This window comes from Dendropsophus ebraccatus, chromosome 3, assembly GCF_027789765.1.
Source record: "Dendropsophus ebraccatus isolate aDenEbr1 chromosome 3, aDenEbr1.pat, whole genome shotgun sequence".
Lineage (NCBI taxonomy): Eukaryota > Metazoa > Chordata > Amphibia > Anura > Hylidae > Dendropsophus > Dendropsophus ebraccatus.
In genome coordinates this window covers 91,705,165-91,718,050 of record NC_091456.1, presented here as the reverse complement: position 1 = coordinate 91,718,050, position 12,886 = coordinate 91,705,165, and the positions used below count along the sequence as shown (strand labels likewise).

General features: G+C 45.7%; 1 protein-coding gene across 1 annotated transcript in view; it reads right to left on the bottom strand.

Moving 5' to 3' along the window:
• SLC49A3 (solute carrier family 49 member 3) overlaps nt 1-12,886 on the bottom strand; it is a 41,929-nt gene that overhangs the window by 18,789 nt on the left and 10,254 nt on the right. The window contains exon 2 of the mRNA XM_069962206.1: nt 4,808-4,966. Within this exon, the coding sequence (XP_069818307.1) occupies nt 4,808-4,966 (159 nt within the window). The remainder of the gene's footprint in view (nt 1-4,807; nt 4,967-12,886) is intronic.

The following is a 12,886-nucleotide window of genomic DNA, read 5'->3' as shown; positions in this document are numbered from 1 at the left end:
AAAACCTCTCTATGTCTTCTGTACATCTCATAAGGGATGCCATCTCTACCCGGGGTTGAATTCCCCACTATTGCCTCTAGGGCCTCATTAAGTTCCATTAAGGAGATAGGGGCATCTAGTTCTTCCTTCTCCAGTTGACTTATCTGGGGGAAAACAATTTTCCCCAGGTATTCCTCCATATCTTCCCTTTTATAAATAGCTTCCTGCGCATACAGATTCTCATAGTATGTCCTGAACTCCCTATTTATCTCTTTCGGGTCATTTACTATATCCCCAGAGTTGCTCCTTATTGCCCTTATACTTTTTTTCCCCTCCTGATTTTTCACCAGGGCCATTAGCCCCTTATTTGGTCTACCCGAACCCAGAAAAGTCCTCACCCCCCTAAATGCCGCAATATTCCTTGCTTTATCCTCTAAGTACTTATCCAACTCTTCCTGTTTGTTTTTTAATTCACTTTCTAGTGCTAGTGACTGTGCCTTTTTAAATTCCTCTTCTAATTTTTTAACCCCCTTAATTAATCTCTCTTCCTTTTCCCTAAATCCCTTTTTAATTCTACATATCACACCATGATATTTCCCCCTAATTATAGCCTTTAGTGTATCCCATACAATTCCCTTACTAGCAGAGCTACAGTTGATTTCCCACAACTCTTTTAATTCTAAACCAATTTTTACAGTGTCTGTGATAAATTGAAACCAATGTGGATTTATACAAATACTCCTAAACTCCTTTAGTGCGCTACTCTGAATTTCAACAATGAGTGGTGCATGATCAGAAACACAACGGTGTAAATACTCTATTTTAGTAATTTTTTGTGCCATTAACTCATTCCCAAATCCCATATCTATTCTGGACATAGTACGCGAGGTTTTATTCCAACAAGAGAATACCTTGGATTCAGGGTTCCTCTCCCTCCATAGATCCTTTAACCCCATTTCAGCAATAATATCTGGCAGTTGGGAGTTTCTAATCTGTACCTTCGGGTTCAACATCCTTAATCTATCATTCTGTTCATTCATAACAGCATTAAGGTCCCCCAACATTAGTACAGGACATTCATCTCTATTTTTAATGAAGTTGAACAGCTGCTCCAGAACCTGGGACTTAAAAGGAGGGGGGATATATATAAAGGCAAGAACACAGATCATATTGTCCAGTCTGCAATGGAAAAATATATATCTCCCCTCCCTATCCTTTTTACATTCAAATAGTTGCCACTCTATACTCCTATGAATAAGGACTGATACTCCTCTGGCGTAGTTGGAATAAACGGAGTGATATTGACACAGCCACCATCCCTTCAAAAGTACCCTAGTAGTATCCTCTACCAGGTGAGTCTCCAGTAAACCAACCACACAGGGGAGCTGACATTTCAGAAAATTCATTACTGCCAATCTCTTCAATCTATCGGCTAAACCCCTTATATTCCATATCATTAACTTAACCATTTCCCCCAAGCTTTAAATACGAACCCTTCCAAAACAAAACGGAGAGAAAAAAAAAAAAAAAAAAAAACCTTTGGCGTGGGGTCCCCCCCCCGAAGTCCCCCCTCCCACCTCCCCCCCTCCACTCCATCCCCCAAAACCCCCCCCCCTACCACCCCGAACTCCCTCCCCCCCCCATCCCCCTCTCTGACACTACATAGTATCACTATCTAGGCCTCTAAACTTGAGACTTATTTTCCGCCAGGTCCGGCTATTACATAATCATACAAGACCCTTCCCTTCCATCCACTTTTCGGCCTCTTGCGGCGTCTCAAAGAAAAAAGTTTTACCATCATAAATTATTCTTAGGCGAGCTGGGAACATAAGACCATATTTTATTCTTTTTTCCCTCAATCTCTTTTTTACTTGCAAAAAGGAAAATCTCTTTTTTTGGGTTTCAGAGGCATAGTCTGGGTAAAGGAAAACCTGCGCATTACTGCATCTTAGTTCCCCCAGCTCTCTGCCTCTCCTCAAAATCTTCTCACGGTCAGTGTAACAGAGTAACTTAGCCACAATTGACCTAGGTCTATTCCCTGGGGGTGGAGGTCTAGCCGGGACCCTATGAGCTCTTTCGACACAAAACAATTCTGTTACATTGTCCTTACCCAATACCTCCAAAAACCATTTTTGCACAAATGCTGTAGGATCTTTTCCCTCCACCCCTTCTGGCATACCAACTATCCTGATGTTACACCGTCTTGCTCTATCCTCTGCCTCTATTATTTTGCTTTTTAGATCCCGATTTTCCTGAACTACTCCCTCTAACGTTTTTTTAACCATATTCATGTCATCTTCAAGGGAGCTGACTCGGGTTTCCACCTCTGTAAATCTCTCTCTGATCTTAGCCACATCAGATCTCAAGATGGAAATGTCGGAGCTAATCGCCCCCACTTGTGTCCCTAGTTCTAGTATGGACCCATCACATTTTTTGATTGCCGCTAAGATTTCGCCCAACCAACTAGGCTGCTCTTGGGGGACCTTCTCCTTCACACCACAGCTCTCTCTCCGATCTTGTGCAGTTTCATTGGTCCCCTTACCCAGTCGCCCCTTTCCTGCCATCTTGGGCGGACTGAACCACTTATCAATTTTTATGTGTGCTTTCCCTGGGCTCGCCCTCTTAGGACCCATACACAGGTACCTTCAATCAGTATGATAACCAAAACAGCAGAAAAAAAAAAAACAAAAAAAAAAAACAAGAAAAATATAACCAATTCTCAGTCCAGTTCAATAAGCCCCTTTTAACCTCCTTCCTCCCTCTCCCACCCTCGCACCCCCCCCCCCCCTAGCCCTCCAAGCTCAACACTGGTCCTGTCGCTCTCACCAACCGGACCCCGTGCCCATATCCTGGTATGGCTAATGCCACAGACAGTTATCCAAATAGTCCAGAGGAGGAAAAAAGATAGGGGGTTAGTATGTTAATTAGGCTCAAGTTCATCACAGAGTTTAGGTAGGTAGGTAACTGAATTAGTCCTGATCACCATTCATAAATTCTGGACTGCACTGTACAGGGGGAGAGTCAAACATCCAAACAGTCTTTTAACTCCAAAAGGCCACCATTTGACTATAACAAATTCCACAGAGATCCACAAAGAAAGTTCGGATTTGGAGCACCTTTTTCCCCCACACTGATGGAACCTCAAGCAACAGTCAGTCCAGTGAGCACAGAGATGAGAGCAGTCTTGATCCGGCCGAGTTCCCAACAGAAGTTTTACCTGGGGTATTAACCCTTAACTCTGGTAAGACAGACAGCAAAGGGGACAGAACAAACGGCATATATACAATCGTAAGAAAATTGTGGCACTGCCACTCTCACCAAGAGGTCGTCTCCACTCCACTTGGGACAGCTCCAAATTGTGGATGTGACTCTCTACTCTGCCCCCGTACAGCCAGTGGTAGTCCCGGGAACTGCGCTCTCAGACTCCAGCCTCTCTCACCGGCTCCCTCGGGCTGTCAGAGCACTGTACCCGATCTCTTTAGCAAGAAACTAGAGGAATCCTCTGATGCCGCTCTCACCGGCTCTGCAATCATCTGCAGCTATGTATCATTTCCTCCACGCTGCAGCCGCTCTCACCGGCTCCCTCGGGCTGACGAGGCACTATACCCGGACTCTTTAGCTTGGGAAATACAGGAGTCTCCTGATGCAGCTCTCACCGGCTCTGCAATCACCTGCACCTGCAAATGGTTTCCTCCACCCTGTGACTTTTCCCGGAGGCAGGAGGGCTGCTCTCACCAGTTCCCTCCTTCCCTCCTTACTGAGTCCTTTCTGGGGTCTTCTCTGCTGCCTCATGCAATGCTTCCACAAGCCGCTCCAAAGGGCTGCAGACCCAGGCTCACACCGGCCGCAGGATACTTTTAGCCGCTAGAGCTTCCTAAGGTATCCGCTCTCCCTCATACGTTCATGGAGTCAGACCACATGGATTCAGAGACGCCGGACCAACAGCGGAAGAGGCGTACCTCAGCACCACCTCATGCTCCTCCCCAGACCCCACAGGTGTTTGAGGAAAGTTTTTCGCAGCAGGCTGTGTTGCTTGGGCACACAGCAGGGCTCAGAAAGGAAGGCGAATCTATCATATGATCACATGTAGTTTATCAGCTGCAGATTTCATGCTTTGGATTGGATGCTGCAGACTTCAGCTTTTATATTGATGAAATCTGCAGCGGATTACATGGAAACATACCCTTTGAGCATATTTTACTAGAATGGTTTTAGGGTGCCAATGTCCCATATGCACAACTCCTGAGGTATCTGGCAGGGGGAACCCCCAGATAAGTGACCCCCCATTTTGATAACTATTACACTCAAGAAAGTTATTTAGGGGTGTAACAATCATTTGAACTCACAGATGATTTCCAAAACTTAAAGCAAATGTACCACTGGTACATCGCTATTTTGATTTTAACATGAATAGACTGGTACTTTGTTTAACCCGCTGCCCGATTCCCACGGACAGTGATTGTCTATTACCAAGCATCAGCCGCGCATGAAGCACTGGGGGCGGAACTGGATCGTACACGCAGACCCTCTTGCTGCACCCCGCTCGCTGTCTGTGCGTGTAATGGCACAGCCAGCTGGGAATGAAGGGGGAGCGAGCACTGAGCTGAAAGGTCGGCACTCATTTTCCCTGGAATATTGAGCCGTGTAATACGGCATTAAGAGATGGAACCAAGATGGGGACCAAGAGTGAGAGGCTAATAGAAACCATGCTAGGGATCATGAATGTGTAAGGGTGTGTTGGGAAGCCATCCACAACAAGGTTGAAAAGTTACCTGACTATGTCCAAACTTTACATGGACTGAGTTCAAACAATGGATTCCATACTTACAGCATATTTTAGGCCCAGCGTATCCAGCAACCAGGATGCAAAAAAGCCAACCGGTATGGATATAACAAGATACACGAGAGACAAGTAGTTGATAGTATCCAGAGAGCACTTCAAGAACTTAGCAGTCAAATCGGCTACTGGAGCAAAGCTGATCCACAGCTGAAACATAAAAAGAAAAGTTTAGATGGGTTTAGCTATACAGTTGATGTTGAAATTGAAAAGCTTCAGGATTAACAGAATAAGAAAAAAACCTTTATAAAAGATCTTTGTTGAATACATACCTGTACATTTTAACCCCTTGCCGCAAAATGACGTTTGGGGAACGTCATGTAAAGTAGGTAGTTAATGCAACATGACGTTCCCCAAACGTCATGTTGTTCCTGCCTCCCCCCGCTGTCTGTAAGTGAGATCGGGCAGCGGGAGGAGGCAGTATCACACCACATCCTCCCGCTGCCTCTGCCCGGAGGGGAGCCGCGCTCCCCCCGGGCAGTTAACCCCATAAACGCCGCGGTCGATGCGACCGCAGCGTCTATGGGGGAGATGTGATGTTTGCCACGATCGGGCGGCGGGAGGAGGCTGCAGCACGTTGCCTCCTCCCGCCGCCACTGTCACTGTGTCCCCCGGCCCCCCTTCCCCTGCCGCCGGTACCGGAGATCGCCGCTATCAACTTTATAACGGCAATCTCCGGTACCGGCGCCGCCGACAGCTTTCATCTCCCCCCACCGTGAATCGACGGTGGGGGGAGATGAAAATATAATAATCAGACCCCAGATCAGCCCCCCTAGTGCCCCGATCACTAACCCGCTCCCTCCCCGGGCGGCCATCAGATCCAAGATGGCCGCCCCCATCCCTGCGAACAAACGATGTTTGTTCGCAGGGATGGAAATGAAAAAATGATCAAAGCCCCATGCTCTCCGCCACCGAAGGTAGTGGAGAGCATGGGGCAGTGATCGGGGACCCCCCTTGCACGTAACCACCGCACGTTGCCCCTAACCGCCCCAGGTTGCCCGTAATCACACCAGATTACCCGTAACCACCGCACGTTGCCCCTAACCGCCCCAGGTTGCCCGTAATCACACCAGATTACCCGTAACCACCGCACGTTGCCCCTAACCGCCCCAGGTTGCCCGTAATCACGCCAGATTACACGTAACCACCGCACGTTGCCACTGACCGCCGCACGTTGCCACTGACCTCCGCACATTGCCACTGACCTACGCACATTGCCACTGACCGCCACACATTGGCACTGACCGCCACACATTGCCACTGACCACCGCACGTTGCCTCTAACCACCGCACACTGCCTCTAACCACCCCAAATTGCCAAAGACCCCCTCCAGATTGCCGTAACCAACCCAAATTACATATAAGCACTTCAGTTTATCCGTAACCAACCCAGATTGTCCGTAACCACCCCACGTTGGCCGTAACCACAGCAGGTTACCTGTAACCACCCCAGATTATCTGTAACCACCGCAGATTACCCATAACCACCCCACATTACCTGTAATCTAATTTTTTTATTGTATTTTAGTAACTGCGCTATTCTAATAACTGTTTCTAGCTGCGGTTTTGCTCCAGCAAATTGGCGCTCCCTTCCTTCTGAGCCCCTCTGTGTGCCCATACAGGGGTTTATGCCCACATATGGGGTACCGTTCTACTCAGGAGAACCTGCGTTACAGATTTTGGGGTACATTTTCTCTCCTGTTCCTCGTGAAATTTAGAAGTTTCCAACTAAATTAACATATTATTGGAAAAATTCGAGTTTTTCATTTTTACTGTCTACTTTTGAATACTTTCCTCTAATACCTGTGGGGTCAAAATGCTCACCATACCCCAAGATGAATTCTTTGAGGGGTGTACTTTCCAAAATGGGGTGACTTATGGCGGGATTTTACTCCGCTGGCACTACAGGGGCTCTGCAAATGCACCTGGCGCTCAGAAACGTCTTCAGCAAAATCTGCACTGAAAAAGCTAATTGGCGCTCCCTTCCTTCTGATCCCTGCTGTGTGCCCATAGAGTGGTTTATGCCCACATATGGGGTACTGTTCTACTCACGAGAACCTGCGTTATAAATTTTTGGGTACATTTTTTCTCCTGTTCCTCGTGAAATTGAGAAATTTCAAACTAAACAAACATATTATTGGAAAAATTCGAGTTTTTCTTTTTTACTCTCTACTTTTAAATACTTTCCTCTAATACCTGTTGGGTCAAAATGGTGACCACACCACAAGATTCTTTGAGGTGTGTACTTTCCTAAATGGGGTGACTTTTGGGGGGGTTCTAATCTGCTGACACTACAGGGGCGCTGCAAACGCACCTGGCGCTCAGAAACTTCTTCGGAAAAATCTGCACTGAAAATGCTAATTGGCGCTCCTTCCCTTCTGAGCCCCTCTGTGTGGCCATACAGTGGCTTATGCCCACATATGGGGTACCGTTCTACTCAGGAGAACCTGCGTTACAGATTTGGGCATGCAGCTTCTCCCCTGTTCCTAGTGAAATTGAGAAATTTAAAACTAAACGAACATATTATTGGAAAAATTCTAGTTTTTCAATTTTACTGTCTTATTTTGAATACTTTCCTCTAATACCTGTGGGGTCAAAATGGTCACCACACCCCAAGATAAATTCTTCAAGGGGTATACTTTCCAAAATGGGGTGACTTTTGGGGGGGTTCTCTTCTGAGGACACTACAGGGGCACTACAAACGCACCTGGCGCTCAGAAACGACTTCAGCAAAATCTGAACTGAAAATGCTAATTGGCGCTCCTTTCCTTCTGAGCCCGGCTGTGTGCCCATACAGTGGTTTATGCCCACATATGGGGTACCATTGTACTCAGGAGAACCTGTGTTACAAATTTTGGGGTGCGAATTTTCTCATGTTCCTTGTGAAATTGAGAAATTTAAAACTAAACAAACATATTATTGGAAAAATTCTAGTTTTTCAATTTTACTGTCTTATTTTGAATACTTTCCTCTAATACCTGTGGGATCAAAATGGTCACCACACCCCAAGATAAATTCTTCAAGGGGTGTACTTTCCAAAATGGGGTGACTTTGGGGGGTTTCTCTTCTGCGGACACTACAGGGGCGCTGCAAACGCACCTGGTGCTCAGAAACTTCTTCAGCAAAATCTGCATTAAAAAAGCTAATTGGCGCTCCTTCCCTTCTGAGAGCGGCTGTGTGCCCATACAGTGGTTTACACCCACATATGGGGTACCGTTTTATTCAGGAGAACCTGCGTTACAAATTTTGGCATGCTTTTTTTCTCATGTTCCTTTTGAAAATGAGAAACTTTAATCTAAACATATATATTATTTGAAAATTTACATTTTCGATTTTTTTACGGCCTAATTGTGAATACTTTCCTCCAGCCCCTGTAGGGTTAAAATGCACATTATACCCCTAGATTAATTCTTTAAGGTTTCTAGTTTCCAAAATGGGGTCACTTATGGGGGTTTCCAGTATACAAGCCTTCTAAATCCATTTAAAAAAAGAACTGGTCCCTAAAAAAAATCAGTTTTGGAAATTTTCACAAAATGTGATAATTTGCTAATAAATTTCTAAGCCCCATAACACCCTTAAAAAGTAAAATATGTTTCCCAAATTAAGCCAGAATAAAGAGGACATATTGGTAATGTGATTTAGCAACTAATTTATGTGCTATGACTTCCTTTTTTAGAAGCAGAGAATTTCAGAAGTTCATAAAATGCAAAATTTTTAAATTTTTCATGATATTTTGATGTTTTTCACAAAAAATACACAAAGTAGTGACCAAATTTTGCTACTAATATAAAGTGTCATATGTGACGAAAAAACAATCTCAGAATCGCTAGCATACGTTAAAGCATCACTGAGCTATAAGCGCATAAAGTGAGACAGGTCAGATTTTGAAAAATGAGCCTGGTCATTAAGGCCAAAACAGGCTTTAGAGGCAAGGGGTTAAAGACTTAAAGGAAATGTATCACCTAGAATTTATTTTACTAAAGGCCCTATTACACAGAACAATTATCACAGTAGTCGGCCAATAATCGTCCTGTGTAATAGAAGGCATGAATAATGTCAGCTGATCGTTGTAGACGTCTGTCTTTCAACATGTTGAAAGACAAATGATCTGCTCCCGGAATAGGAGCGTCGGCAGCAGACCGCTGCTATCTGCTATGGGCTGCCCGGACAATCTAGCGATCACACGGACAGCCCCCCTGAAGCTCCCCCCACGCCCCGTACTCAACCTCGTTTGCTCCTCTAGTCACCCCATGTAATAGGGGCTTTAAGCTGGGTTCACACTATGTTTTTGCAGACCATTTAATGTATACGTTTTATGAAAAAAAAGTGATGCCAAAAAAATGGATGCAATTGTGTGCAATCCGTTTTTCCATTGACTTCCATTATAAGCGTAAACAAAAACATGGTTGACCATTTTTTTTTGGATGTTAAAAGTAACCATAAACGAAAACTCAGTGTGAGGCTATGTTCACACATCATTTAACAGCGTCCGTTGCATAGCAACAGATGCCGATAAACAGACGGCCGCTGGGCTGCACTCAGCCTGTTCCTGCAGCCGATACCTCTGTATCGGCTACAGGAACATTCTTTTTTCCCAATTGATTTGTGGACACCGTCAGGTATGCCCGCAAATCAATTAGCCATTCACTTCAATGCAATGTATGGCCGGCAATGCATATTACATTGTGTGAACAGCGCCCAGAAATAATTGATGTTTTGTTAGGTCGTGAAAATTATCGTTATCGGCAGGGCTGTGGAGTCGGTAAGCCGCAGCTCCGAGTCCAACTCAGACTCCTAAATTTTATCAGGACCAAGTCCGACTCCCGACTCCTGCTCCTTCATAAATGGCCAGTCATATAGCAGGGGAGTTATTTATTACACTGGCTCAGCAGCTTCTTGCTAATGTCCTACATGATCCTGGGGCAACTTCTGAGGGAATAAAGGAATACTGTATTTAAAGCAGATTCTCCTGTGTATGCAGCCAGTCTCCAGCCTCCATGTCCTGAACTACTCACAACTAGACTAGATGGAGCAGGTGGTCTTTTCCTGCTGACAGTCTTCTATGTTTCTAACTAAATATTCACCATACTTAAACACTGCTAACAATGTCAGATACCTGTAATATAGAGGTCATCCATAGTGATATAGAGAGGGGTCACACATAGTGATATAGAGAGGGGTCACACATAGTGATATAGAGGTGACACAGTAATATAGAAGGTCACTGTGGGGGCTGCAGCCATAGCATACACACACACCCACACAGCCTGCTGCAGCCATAGCACTCACGCACAGCTTGCTGCAGCCATAGCGCACACCACACACTCGGCTTGCTGCGGCCATAGCACACATACACACAGCCTGCTGAAGCCATAGCGCGCACACACACACACACACAGCTGCAGCCATAGAACACTGAAGAAAAACACACAATCTTCTCCCAGAGAGAAAACACCACACTTCTCCTCCTCCTCTATATTACCCAGGATATCTCCATATTACACCGCTGCTCATATACAATCATCCAGCATTCAGGAAGAGAACAGCACAGATCTCCCCCCACATAATGGACTCTTCCAGCTCAGAAACAAACTTCCAGATAGTGACCGACAACTTTTCCATGTCCAACCTTATGTAATAGGGCCAGTGTCCTATTACTGATATATTCCCCGACCACCCTTATCTAATAGGTACAGTGTCCTATTAGAATGTTGCTCATAATATATATTCATGAGCAAAACTTGTAAAATTCATATTAAAATTCAATACTACATTTTTTAAAGATTTTTTTTTAAAGCTGGAGTTGGAGTCGGTACATTTTTTTTCCGACTCCAACTCCGACTCCAGCCAAAACTAGCTCCAACTCCACAGCCCTGGTTATCGGCTGCACATCTATCTGTGTAAAGTTTCCTGAGAATGCTCATTACCGATAACTGGCCCGTGTATAAGGACTCTAAGGGTCCTATTCCACCGGACGAGCAACAACGTAAACGGGCGCTAGTTTACTGGGCCTATTCCACGGCCCCGATGATCGTGCAACAAGGGCTGCAGGGACATTGTTACCGATGTCCTTGCAGCCCTTGCTTCATACATTACCTGTCCGGACGCAGGTCTTCTCCCTCTCCCGCGAGCCGCAGCAGCTTCGGAGCGGGGATGTCTGAACTGACAGACCGCTCAGCCAAATCACTGGCCGCGGCGGTCCCGGCCAGTGATTGGCTTAGCGGTCTGTCAGTTCAGACAGCCCCGCTCCAAAGCCGATGCTGCTGCGCAGGACCGGGAGAAGAAGACCTGCACCCGGAAAGGTAATGTATGGTTCTGCTGAAATCGCCGCCGCGCACCACTATTCAACCGTAGCGATGCGCTGGTGGCGAACAATGATTTTAGGTCTGAACCTAAATGAACGATCACCCGATGACACGATCATCGGCTGATCGTTTTCTCTATTCCACGGAGCGATAATCGTCCGAATCGGGCCGATTCGGCCGATTATCGCTCCTGTGGAATAGGCCCCTAAGGGTAGCTTCACACGTAACAAATTTGCAGTGGATTTCACGCTGCGAGTTTGCTGCTAATCCTGACACTGTGATTTCAATGGGGTAACATACCCACAGCGGAATGAAAATTCCACTGCGGGTATGTTACCCCATTGAAAATCACAGTAGCAGGATTTGCAGCAGATATAACCACCCGCTGCCCGGAGCATATATTACCTGCTTGGCGCTGCGGCTGCATCTGAGGCTCTCGGCTCCAGTCAGTCCCCCTCAGCCAATCAGTGCACGGGCCCCCTTAAAGGGGCCAGTGTCTATATATTCGCAGCGGAATGAAAGTTCTTCTTCGGGTATGTAACTTCATTGAAAATCACAGGAGCAGGATTTGCAGCGGATTTCGCTGCAAACTGTTACGTGTGCAGTGTAAAGGTACAATTATACTTGCTAGAACTGATTTGCTGCAGGTCTGCAACTTGTATGTACTTTTATTTAAAGGGGTAGTGCGGCGGTAAAAAATTATTCACAGAATAACACACATTACAAAGTTATACAACTTTGTAATGTATGTTATGTCTGTGAATGGCCCCCTTCCCCGTGTCCCACCACCCCCACCTGTGTACCCGGAAGTGTAGTGCATTATACATACCTGATCCGTGTCGACACGCGTCCGCCATCTTGTGCCAAACGTCATCTTTGGCCGGCTGGCCCGAACACCTCCGATCTTCCCGAGTGCCGGCCGCCCTCTGCCGCGTCATCAGCTGCTCAGCCGCGATTGGCTGAGCATAATAATCGCGGCCGAAGATGACGTTTGCCACAAGATGGCGGACGGGCGCGACACGGATCAGGTAATGTATAATGCACTACACTTCCGGGTACACGGGTGGGGGGGGTGGGACACGGGGAAGGCGGCCGTTCACAGACATAACATACATTACAAAGTTGTATAACTTTGTAATGTGTGTTATTCTGTGAATAATTTTTTACCGCCGCACTACCCCTTTAATCTTGGTGCAGAACCGCTGCACATTTTCTGCAACTGACTTTAAATACACTGATTTGAGTTTGTGCAGATTTTCAGCAGCAAATCCGCATGTATGAACATACACAATACATATGTATTGGCCAATCTGCAACAAATCTATAGAAAAATTCACACAATGATTTTCTGCTGAAGAGAATCCATATTTCTGTTTTGTGAATTCTTAAGAAGAAAAAGAAAGTTATCAAGCCATTTTAATCATAAAACGGAGGGGTGACAACTAGTCAGGTAAACATAAAAGCAAACTGCATCTCTCTTTACATGAGGCAAAACAAAGTGAAATGTAACAATGTAAGGCAGGGTTTCACTTTCATTTACACAGAAGAGGAAGCCACTTTTTTCCAAACAGGGAACAAAGCAAAGCAGAAAATGTGCATACTAAGCAATATGAAAGAGGAAGGAGGGAAATGTAGCCAACAGCACAGAGCCATGACGCCTTCTATATTACCAACGCTAATATATACCAGTTTGAGGAACAGGGAAGTCCACTTGCTCTAGGACAAGATCAGATTTACAAAAATACACTCATATTGTGCATTCTAC